This window comes from Phyllobates terribilis, unplaced genomic scaffold (assembly GCF_046119375.1).
Source record: "Phyllobates terribilis strain yellow unplaced genomic scaffold, ASM4611937v1 Scaffold_9__5_contigs__length_417890890, whole genome shotgun sequence".
Classification (NCBI taxonomy): Eukaryota; Metazoa; Chordata; class Amphibia; order Anura; family Dendrobatidae; genus Phyllobates; species Phyllobates terribilis.
Genome location: NW_027362769.1, coordinates 203,535,398 through 203,546,852, shown reverse-complemented (window position 1 = coordinate 203,546,852; position 11,455 = coordinate 203,535,398). Strand labels below are relative to the sequence as shown.

At 43.3% G+C, this 11,455-nt stretch overlaps 1 protein-coding gene across 1 annotated transcript in view; it reads left to right on the top strand.

Annotated features, from left to right (window-relative positions):
* The first annotated feature begins 1,742 nt into the window (after positions 1-1,742).
* METTL9 (methyltransferase 9, His-X-His N1(pi)-histidine) overlaps positions 1,743-11,455 on the top strand; it is a 38,412-nt gene continuing 28,699 nt past the window's right edge. The window contains 6 exon segments of the mRNA XM_073647586.1: positions 1,743-2,064; positions 8,456-8,473; positions 8,475-8,647; positions 9,217-9,412; positions 9,414-9,427; positions 11,352-11,455. The exon segment at positions 11,352-11,455 is cut by the window's right edge and continues 81 nt beyond it. Coding sequence (XP_073503687.1) covers positions 1,906-2,064; positions 8,456-8,473; positions 8,475-8,647; positions 9,217-9,412; positions 9,414-9,427; positions 11,352-11,455 — 664 coding nt within the window. The 5' untranslated portion in view covers positions 1,743-1,905.

The following is an 11,455-nucleotide window of genomic DNA, read 5'->3' as shown; positions in this document are numbered from 1 at the left end:
ATATAGCCTAAGGGGGCAACCCCAAGTCAAGCACCGGAGACTTTTTTGGAAGTGCTGTTTTGGGGGGGTTTAGGCAATGCACATTAGATTTCTAATACCATTGCAGATATATCAGTGTGTGTCTGTGTATAAGGCCACGGCCCCACTATCAGTATTTTTTCTCAGGAGTGGGAGCCAAAACCAGGAGTGGGTGATAAAATACTGATAGTGCGGCCGTGGCCTAATGTTTGCACTGTGGACTCTCCCGTGGCAGCTACTGACAGACAGAATAAGGCCTCATTCACATGTCCGTTTTCCTCGCATACAAGAAAAATGGACTGATTAGTTTGATCAGAGTGTGGTCGGACTGTCATCAGTTTTTCTCACACGTGTAGCAAAAAAAAAAAGTTTCTCCATTCTGACAGTCTGTGACTTACATTGCTTCTTTTGATCCAGCTCTTGGATCAAAATTGAACATGGCCCCGATATTTTCCATGGACCACTCGGTCTGCAAAAAGTCCCGGACATGAGCACAGCCCCATAGACTATCACAGGTACGAGTGCTATCTGTGAAAACCACGGATAGCAGCCGTACAAGAACAATGGTTGTCTGAATGACGCCCTAGGGCTTATTCACCTGTCCGTTATCCTTGTGCGAGTGCTCTACGTTTTTATCATGGATAACACTCGCACCTGTGATAGTCTATGGGGATGTTCACACCTCCGATTTTTTTTTTTTCTTCGGGGAACATGTCTGACTCTGATCCAAAATAAGCAATGTAAGTCTATGGATCCATGAAAATATTGGACCGCACTCGAGATGGAGCCAAAGGCCGGTAAATAAATGATGAATAATTTACCACTTATATATGGTGGGAACTTTTTTTTTTTGGAGACTGATGCAGCTATTAAAGGGTTATTCTTCCCTGTGCCTGTCTGAGGGGAGAATCACTGTTTCTAAGTCCTGGCCTCCAGAATGTTACAAGAACAGTCAGCGAGCGCAGCGGTGCTATTGTGTCTGTGCAGCTCCCATGGAAATGAATGGGAGTTCTGCCTCTTTCCGTATCTCCCATTCATTTCTATGGGAGCTGCACAGACAGGACGGCAGCAGCTGTACTCCTCTGTCTTTGTAACCCGCCTGTGGGGGCCGAGATGCAAGCAGGGATGGGGATTAACCCTTTGGGGTACCTTGGCTGTATTATAGGGGCAATCCCTAACGGTAAGGCCATATGAAGCGACCACCAGTATCCCGTACAGTGTGCTTGTGTGCACTTTATGGATTGAATGTTAACGGCCTCACAATAAGGCCACGTTCACACGTGTAGTATATGTTCAGTTTTTTCCCCTCAGTATCTGTAAGCCAACACCAGGAGTGGAGCAATAATGGAAACTCATCACCACTTCTGCATTTATCACCCACTCCTGGTTTTATCTTACAATTACTGAGGTAAAAAACTGACAGAATACTGAAGGTGTGAACGTGGCTTTATGCAACTAAACAGAATTTGGCCCCCTTTTTTTTAAAGATTTTATTCAACTTATTTATCAAAACTGAAATCGTTTTATCAAACTTTAATAAAACCATAAAATAAAAAATTGCAAAATTTGCCCTGAGAGCGCGCGCGTAACAGCACGTGACTTCTACGTCATCAATCAGGCCAGACCGTATGATAGAGAAGGACTTATTGTTAGTACAGCTAGTCTACTCGGCGCTCAGAGCGCCCTCTGCTGTCTCTATGATGTGTGATCACCTGGAATATGTCCGTGTGGAAACAGAGACTGTGACTAAGGTTCCGCCCCTCTCCAGCCTGCTTCACCCCTCCTTCTCAGCACGGTTGCTCTCCTCCCACCCATCACTCGCCTCTTCGGGCCGATGTGGGCCATGGACCGGCTCGGTTCCGGAGGACATCGGCCGAAGCTGCTCAGATGAAAGTGTTCATCGGCTGGGTACTCACATACGTGCTCTGCCTGGCCGCGGTGAAGAAGATGTGGAGCAGCCGGTACCTGAGGAGTCACCTGAGCAGATCTCTGTATATGAACATGCTGAGCCCTAACCAGGCCCCTTACTGGGAAGTGAGTCACCAGGTGTGTGCACAGCTGTGGGGTCTGACAGGAGGAGGGGGGTCTACATGAGAGGTGCTCCTGGCCATTATCTGCTATTACAGCTCTAGAGTCTAACATTTGGGGGTTGGTGGTCTTTATCTGATTGTTGTATTGGTCCATGTGAAAATTGGGTTGGGGTCCGGCTGCACGGGACCGACTAGAACCAGCTTAAGGGGCTCTGTCCCTTTAATTTCTAATTTATACCTCCGACCAGTTGGGGCGCTGTTTCTGGGTATAAAAGAGAGGAGCCTCTATACTTAGCATCAAATCCCCTCTGTTACTGGGGATCGTAGCGGCGGACCCCCAGTGATCAGGCACTGATAGCTTATTATATCAATGTGCCGTCAGTGGTTTTGGATCCCTTCAGTCCAGGCCACGTATTGACTAAGGCGTAAGAGTGTGTTCACACCCAGTTTTTTTATGTATATATATATATATATATATATATATATATATATATATATATAGGAAACTATAGACAGAAAATCACAGAGGAAATTACGGACGTATTTGGTGCCTTTTTTATGCATTTTTTGACACTTTTCTTATTTTTGGCAAAGCCGTTTTGATCTCAATGGATAAAAACTGCAGTGAAAAATGCTAAGGCCGCGTTCACACTATCTTTTTTTTGCTGCGATTTTCCTGAAATGTGGTAAACTGGCCACTTTTTTAACGCAAATGCATCGTGTGGACATGGAAAGAATTGACAGGCTGCATTGTTTTGAAAAACGCAAAGGGAGAAAAAAAAAAAAGCATGGTGTGAATGCGATTTTAGAAATTGCATTAATTTTACTGTAAAAAAATATATCAAAAGCTGTATGTGTGAACAAGCCCTGAGGGTCCTCAGTGAGGACGGGGCAGAATTTTTTTTTTTTTTAATATTACACTTAGAGGGTCCTGGGAGGTGCCTGGGGGGTATCAGGACTCAGCAGCTCCCTCTCTCGGGGTTCTTGGTTGGACCTTTGTGCAATCACTTTCCAGAATCCATCACTGTCGCTCATGTGTCACCTGTACGGTGCGTCTTGTGCTGCGGGCCTGGCTTTGTCTCCTTCCCTAATCACTGCCTGATCGCTCTGATCAGCTATTACACTACAGGCCTGATCTGTACAGCGTTGATGTGATGGCATGAGGCGCCCAGACATCAGCCGGCAGCGAGTGACGTGTGATTGTCATTGTTCACCAGGATATTGTGCGACTTCCTCCTGCTCATTGTCTGGCAGAGCGGCGCCGTCTGCTCATCACGGGCATGCACTTCTCACCGTCAGGCCACAAGGGGCAGGAAAGCCGCCTCATCCCTGCTCTGCTCCTCACCTCCAGGCAGATTCTTATTCGCATTCATTATGGGATCTCTGCTTGACTTTCATGGATTCATTCTGTTATTTATTTGTAATACATTGTATCTGGTAACAAAAATATTATTAGATTTATTTTATTATTAAGCACATGTTAAATATAAATATGACAATATGTACTGGGCAAATCTAAAAAAAAAAGTGTTGCCCTTAGTGTCTACCACTTTTCCGTCTATTCCTTTTGCTGTCTGCTGTACCTCTCCCAGGTGCCAGACAGTCTAAATTAGTTTGTTTCCTGCCTTTTTGCCGTGCATTAGATATATAAAATTTACCATCATGACAGAGCATTTTATATATTAAGAGTGATAGCTATTTCTGCTCTTTTTAATGTTGGATATTTCACATACATTGGAATTGCAAGGTCGGAGATGTATTCAGACCCCTCCTTAGAGCTCATGATTCTCATTTGGTCTGACATGCACTGTGAGGTCTTATATAGACAGGTGTGTGCCTTTCCAAATCAAGTCCTATCAGTTTAATTAAACACAGCTGGACTCCAATGAAGGAGTAGAACCATCTCAAGGAGGATCATAAGGAAATGGACAGCATGTGACTTAAATACAGTACAGACCCAAAGTTTGGACACACCTTCTCATTTAAAGATTTTTCTGTATTTTCTTGACTGAAAATTGTACATTCACACTGAAGGCATCAAAACTATGAATTAACACATGTGGAATTATATACTTAACAAAAAAGTGTGAAACAACTGAAAATATGTCTTATATTCTAGGTTCTTCAAAGTAGCCACCTTTTGCATTGATGACTGCTTTGCACACTCTTGGCATTCTCTTGATGAGCTTCAAGAGGTAGTCACCGGAAATGGTTTTCACTTCACAGGTATGCCCTGCCAGGTTTAATAAGTGGGATTTCTTGCCTTATAAATGGGGTTGGGACCATCAGTTGTGTTGTGCAGAAGTCAGGTGGATACACAGCTGATAGTCCTACTGAATAGACTGTTAGCTGCTTTTTTTCTTGCCATAATACAAATTCTAAGTAAAGAAAAACGAGTGGTCATCATTACTTTAAGAAATGAAGGTCAGTCAGTCCGAAAAATTGGGAAAACTTTGAAAGTGTCCCCAAGTGCAGTTGCAAAAACCATCAAGCGCTACAAAGAAACTGGCTCACATGAGGACCGCCCCAGGAAAGGAAGACCAAGAGTCACCTCTGCTTCTGAGGATAAGTTTATCCGAGTCACCAGCCTCAGAAATCGCAGGTTAACAGCAGCTCCGATTAGAGACCAGGTCAATGCCACACAGAGTTCTAGCAGCAGACACATCTCTACAACAACTGTTAAGAGGAGACTTTGTGCAGCAGGCCTACATGATAAAATAGCTGCTAGGAAACCACTGCTAAGGACAGGCAACAAGCAGAAGAGACTTGTTTGGGCTAAAGAACACAAGGAATGGACATTAGACCAGTGGAAATCTGTGCTTTGGTCTGATGAGTCCAAATCTGAGATCTTTGGTTCCAACCACCGTGTCTTTGTGCGACGCAGAAAAGGTGAACGGATGGACTCTACATGCCTGGTTCCCACCGTGAAGCATGGAGGAGGAGGTGTGATGGTGTGGATGTGCTTTGCTGGTGACACTGTTTGGGATTTATTCAAAATTGAAGGCATACTGAACCAGCATGGCTACCACAGCATCTTGCAGCGGCATGCTATTCTTTCCGGTTTGCGTTTAGTTGGACCATCATTTTTCAACAGGACAATGACCCCAAACACACCTCCAGGCTGTGTAAGGGCTATTTGACCAAGGAGGAGAGTGATGGGGTGCTACGCCAGATGACCTGGCCTCCACAGTCACCAGACCTGAACCCAATCGAGATGGTTTGGGGTGAGCTGGACCGCAGAGTGAAGGCAAAAGGGCCGACAAGTGCTGAGCATCTCTGGGAACTCCTTCAAGATTGTTGGAAGACCATTTCCGGTGACTACCTCTTGAAGCTCATCAAGAGTGTGCAAAGCAGTCATCAAAGCAAGAGGTGGCTACATTGAAGAACCTAGAATATAAGACATATTTTCAGTTGTTTCACACTTTTTTGTTAAGTATATAATTCCACATGTGTTAAATCATAGTTTTGATGCCTTCAGTGTGAATGTACAATTTTCATAGTCATGAAAATACAGAAAAAAATCTTTAAATGAGAAGGTGTGTCCAAACTTTTGATCTGTACTGTGTGTATAGTAGGTGGACAGAAAGTGTAATAAGGTTATGAAGGGACAAATTTAACAAACATGGTGTAAAGTGAAACTGGCTCAGTTGCTCTTAGCAACCAATCAGATTCCACTTTTCATTCCTCACAGACTCTTTGGAAAATGAAAGGTGGAATCTGATTGGTTGCTAAGGGCAACTGAGCCAGTTTCACAGATCTAGTTTTCTCAGATCTCCCACAAATCTGTTTTCTTTTCAGATAATTCAGATAGCACATAATGGCAAATGATTTAAATACAGATCAAAGAAAATGGATTTTAAAAGAGTATTGGAAATGCTGAAACCGTTAGAGCAAATTGGGTTGAAACATTTGGTACTCAAGCGCCAAAGAGACAAACCATTTACCGCATTCGTGACAAATTTAATGCCACTGGCTCAATCCTTAATGCTCCAAAAACTGGTCGACCCAACACAGTCTGTACAGAAGATAATAAACAACATTTGTTCAGAGTCCTAAAAAGTCCACCAGAAGAACCTCTTTGGAATTGGGAATTTCACGAGCTTCTATCATGCGAATCCTGAAATCTATTGGGTGGAAAGCTTATCGGCCACGTCTAATTCATGGTTTATTGGAGGATGATCCAGACAGGCAGCTGCAATTTAGTATTTGATAAATCTCCCCCTTCATAACCGTATTACACTTTCTGTCCACCTACTTTTGGACAACCCTGTATATATCACACCCCCCTCCCCCCGCGCTTCTTTAATGGATGCCACTTGAAAGATTCTTATTTTTTTATTTTTTTCATTTTTCAAATGGTCGGATGTGTTTGCTATACGTATAGTATATGTCTTATGCAATAAAATAGAATAGGGGCGCAAATGGTGCCGTCACCCAGTAAAACAATAGATAAATAAGAGAAAGGACGCTCACCTTGTAGTGTTGTGATGATGCACAACACATATAAGTGCTAATGTGAAGAGCTGCAGATAACACCAACCCTGGCAGGGTTCCAGCTACTCACTGAGGAAGCGGACAGGACGTCTGCGAAACTCGTTTGAATGTTGCTTTTATTAAATAAAATTCTTTCATCCATTCATCGGATACTGGATTATCATTGTACACGGAGGAGCGCGGATAGCTAGACACCTTTTTTCTTCCATATTGTCTCGCTGGTATATGTCTTGACATACACAAAATTTCACCATGAAAAGACTTCATACACATTTTACCCTCTACATTCTTAGGCTGGACTTGGACATCTGAGTATGGACTAGGATTTTGGTCTCGCGACCCTAACTGAACAGCCTCATATATGCCAATCATGAGAAACGTGGTCGGTCCTGAAATCATGGTCCATACACAGTCCTTGATGCTGAAGCCTCTAATTTCAGCCTTAGGCCTTATTCAGACATCAAATTGTTGTGTACGGGCACTATCCGTGGTTTTCACGGGTACTGCTTATACCTATGGTGGTCAATGGGGCCATTCACATGTCCGTGATTTTTCCCAGACCGAGAGGTACACGGAAAATCGTGGCAACGTCTGATTTTGATCGAAGAGTCAGATCAAAATTGACAATGCAAGTCATTGGGTCCAAGAAAAAATCAGACTGTTTCCAGATGACAACCGAGTGCGGACCAATTTTCATGGACTGTCAGACAGGAGAAGGTGTGTTTTGGTTTTTTTTTTGTCTCCACGTACAAGAAAAACTGATCACACTCTGCTCAAAGTCTCATTCCAACAATTGGTCCGTTTTTCTCGGCCTCAGGCTGGTTTCACACATTTGTGTCTTGTTGTACTAGTCCGAACTCACTATTGGTCTCCTGACCCAAACTCGCCAGCCTCATAAGCATAAATGAAGTGGTCAAGTTTGGGTCAGACTGGCATCGCAATTGGTACTCGAACCACAAAACACAAATGTATGAATCCAGCTTTAGGGTGAAACTCGCTGTGAAAAATCTATAAGATTTCCACACAAGAATGAGCCTTCTAGAGCAGGGATGTCATACTCAAATACACAGGGAGCCAAAATGAAAAACTTACACAGAGCGGCGGGCCAACCAGTATATAGTATAATGGCCCCACATAGCCCTCCGTACAGAATAATGGGCCCCACATAGCCCTCCGTACAGTGTAATGGGCCCCACCAAGCCCTCCGTACAGTGTAATGGGCCCCACCAAGCCCACCGTACAGTGTAATGGCCCCCACCAAGCCCTCCCTACAGTGTAATGGCCCCACCAAGCCCTCCCTACAGTGTAATGGCCCCCACCAAGCCCTCCCTACAGTGTAATGGCCCCCACCAAGCCTCCCTACAGAGTAATGGCCCCACCAAGCCCTCCCTACAGAATAATGGCCGCATATAGGGTAGTGGTAATGATGTCATGGGCCAAATAAAACCACCTATGGGCCAAATAAAAACCACCTTGTGGGCCAGATTTGGCCTACGGGCCAGAGTTTGACATGTCTGTTCTAGGACCTCCATTATTTAGCTGTTAGATATGGGGAATCCTGGCAGTAAGAGTTCAATATCCCTACAGCACCTCCACAGGGTAAATTAAGCATTACACCATCAGATGATTGTACAGGTCCTCCAGAGACCCCTGTAACCGCTCTGATTGATGAGGATCCTGAATGGACGACGACTCTTTATTAACTGGCAATTCCTAGTAATGTTTATGAATATAAGTTTTCTCACCAGGACAGCCCCTTTAATCTTGGATAAGCCAGGAAATAAGTGGTACGGTACATTTTTTATTTTTATTTTTTTTTTTCGCTTTAATCCAGTCCTCTTTTTGAAGGATGTGTTAGTAAAATGTATTATTATGTGAACCTTTAACTTAACTTCTCCCATTCTTTCCTATAGTGGTATTTATGTGATATAAGAGAAATTAAGTGAAGAACTTCAGCCTATATTTGTCCAGAGTTTTCTGGATCAAGGAACACAGACCTTCCTGAACCGGAGCATTGAGAAGTCCGGCTGGTTGTCTATACAGCTTTACCACTCCTTCATGTCCTCTGTCTTCAGCATGTTTATGTCCAGAACCTCCATCAATGGGTGAGTAGTATTGTCTCCAGCCAGTGGGACGTCTCCAGTACTTCCATTCTACTCTACATGGCTTTTATATTGGGTGGTAATGGCTGTACTATGTACATATAACCGACCATTCTCAATCACTGTGCAGTACGATCATCTCCAGTGATCGAATGATAATTTGCACTTTTATCCTTACAAAAAATGTCATTAGCACATCCTGGGACCCCTACCAAATCTTAAAAGGGTTGTCCAGACTTTGGGTCCAATTCTGCAGTCATTTGATCACAGGTTTGTGATTTGCATACTTCCAGCCACATGCCGACTAGATGTGTCTGGCATCGCTCTATATACTTGTATTGACAAGGCCGCGCACGTCTAGTTGGCATGTGTGAAAATCGGATACTTACGGGCACGTGCACCGGAGAATCCTGACAGTGCACAGATCGAATAAGGGTAATATAGATGACTATTTGACAGGTTTATGACCGAGTACTAGGATCACATGGTGCACACAAAGCATGAGTATGACTATGATTTGTCTCAGAGTAAAGTTGTAACCACGTGCCCACCATTTTTCTCTATGTCTGTAGGCTCCTCGGCAGGGGGTCAATGTTTGTCTTTTCACCAGAACAGTTCCAGAGACTTCTCAAGGTTGGCCCTGATTGGAAATCTCACAGACTATTAGATCTAGGTGCCGGAGATGGTGAAGTGACAAGGGTTATGAGCCCACACTTTGAAGAGATTTACGTCACAGAGATGTCCCAGACCATGATATGGCAACTTCAGGAAGAAAAAGTACAGGTATGTTTTCCCCACATCTGTAAAAGAAATGTTTTTTTTTGGCATACACCAGCACATGATGACTGTGTTTGTACAGAGGGGATCTCCGATGCTAGAATGAAGGGTCTCATGTGAGCACCATTGCTCCTCAGTTTTAACTTGATCTCCCACCTAATGTGCATTGTGTTGCTCTAGCCTTTATATGTGAGCGGGCAAACAAAATAAAACAGACTTGCAGATATCAGCAGTCACTTGTAGTGTCACATCCCTTTAAATGTGCTGGTCTGTCATTAACCTACAGTATACAGTCATGGCAGAAAGTGTTGGCACCTTTTGAAATTGTTTCAGAAAATGAAGTATTTCTCCCAGAAAATTATTGCAATTACATATGTTTTGTTATACACATGTTTATTTTTTTGTGTGTATTGGAACAACACAAAGAAAAAAGGGCAAATTGGACATAATTTCACACTAAACCCCAAAAATGGGCCAGACAAAATTGTTGCCACCTTTTCAAAACTGTGGGTAAACAACTTTGTTTCGAGCATGTGATGCTAGTTCAAACTCATCTGTGGCAAGTAACAGGTGTGGGCAATATGAGAATGACAACTGAAACCAGATAAAAGGGGGAGAAGTTGACTCAATCTTTGCATTGTGTGTCTGTGTGCCACACTAAGCATGGAGAACAGAAAGAGGAGAAGAGAACTGTCTGAGGACTTGAGAACCAAAATTGTTGCACAATATCAACATTCTCAAGGTTACAAGTCCATCTCCAGAGATCTTGATGTTCCTTTGTCCACTGTGCGCAACATAACCAAGAAGTGAACAACCCATGGCACTGTAGCTAATCTACTTGAACGTGGCGGGCAGAGAATAATTGATGAAAGGGTGCAACACAGGATAGTCTGGATCGTCAATAAGCAGCCCCAATCAAGATCCAGAGAAATTCAAGCTGTCCTGAAGGCTCAGGGTGCATCAATGTCAGCACAAACTATCCATCAATATTTGAATGAAATTAAACCCTATGGCAGGAGACCCAGGAGGACCCCACTGCTGACACAGAGACCTAAAAAAGCTAGACTGCAGTTTGCCAAAATGTACGTTATAAAGCCAAAATCCTTCTGTGGAAAACATCTTCTGGGCAGATGAGACCAAGATAGAGCTGTTTGGTAAAGCACATCATTCTACTGTTTACCGAAAATGGAATGAGGCCTACAAAGAACAGAACACAGTACCTACAGTGAAATATGGTGGAGGTTCAAAGATGTATTGGGGTTGTTTTGCTGCCTCTGACATTGGCTGCCTTGACTGTGTGCAAGGTATAATGAAATCTGAAGATTACCAAAGTGTTTTGGATCGCAATGTAGTGCCCAGTGTCAGAAAGCTGGGTTAGCGTCCTAGGTCATGTGTCTTCCAGCAGGACAATGACCCCAAACGTACTTCAAGAAGTACCCAGAAATAGATGGAAACAAAGCGCTGAAGTGGCAGCAATGAGTCCGGATCTAAATCCCATTGATCACCTGTGGAGAGATGTTAAAATTGCTGTTGGGACAAGGCGCCTTCACATATGAGAGACCTGGAGCAGTTTGGTCCAAAATTCCAGTTGAGAGGTATAAGAAGTTGATGGTTATAGGAAGCGATTGATTGCAGTTATTTATTCCAAAGGGTGTGCGACCAATTATTAAGTTGAGGGTGCCACCAACTTTGTCCTGACCATTTTGGAGGTTTTGTGTGAAATTATGTCCAATTTGCTTTTTTTTTTCCTCTGAATTTTCTGGAAGAAATACTTTTATTTTCTGGAACAATTTCAAGAGTGCCAACACTTTTGGCCATGACTGTATTTTCAGCTGGAATTCACCCAATGCCTGAAAGTTGAGGTTTTTTTTTTTTTTTTTTTAGTTTTTTTTTACCACTTTATAAAATGAAAATCTATTTTTATTTTTAGAGTCCTTAATATTGATGAATGGCAAAGCACTGGCTTCCAGTACGACGTCATTAGCTGCTTAAACCTCCTTGATCGCTGCCACCAGCCCGTGACCTTGCTGAAGG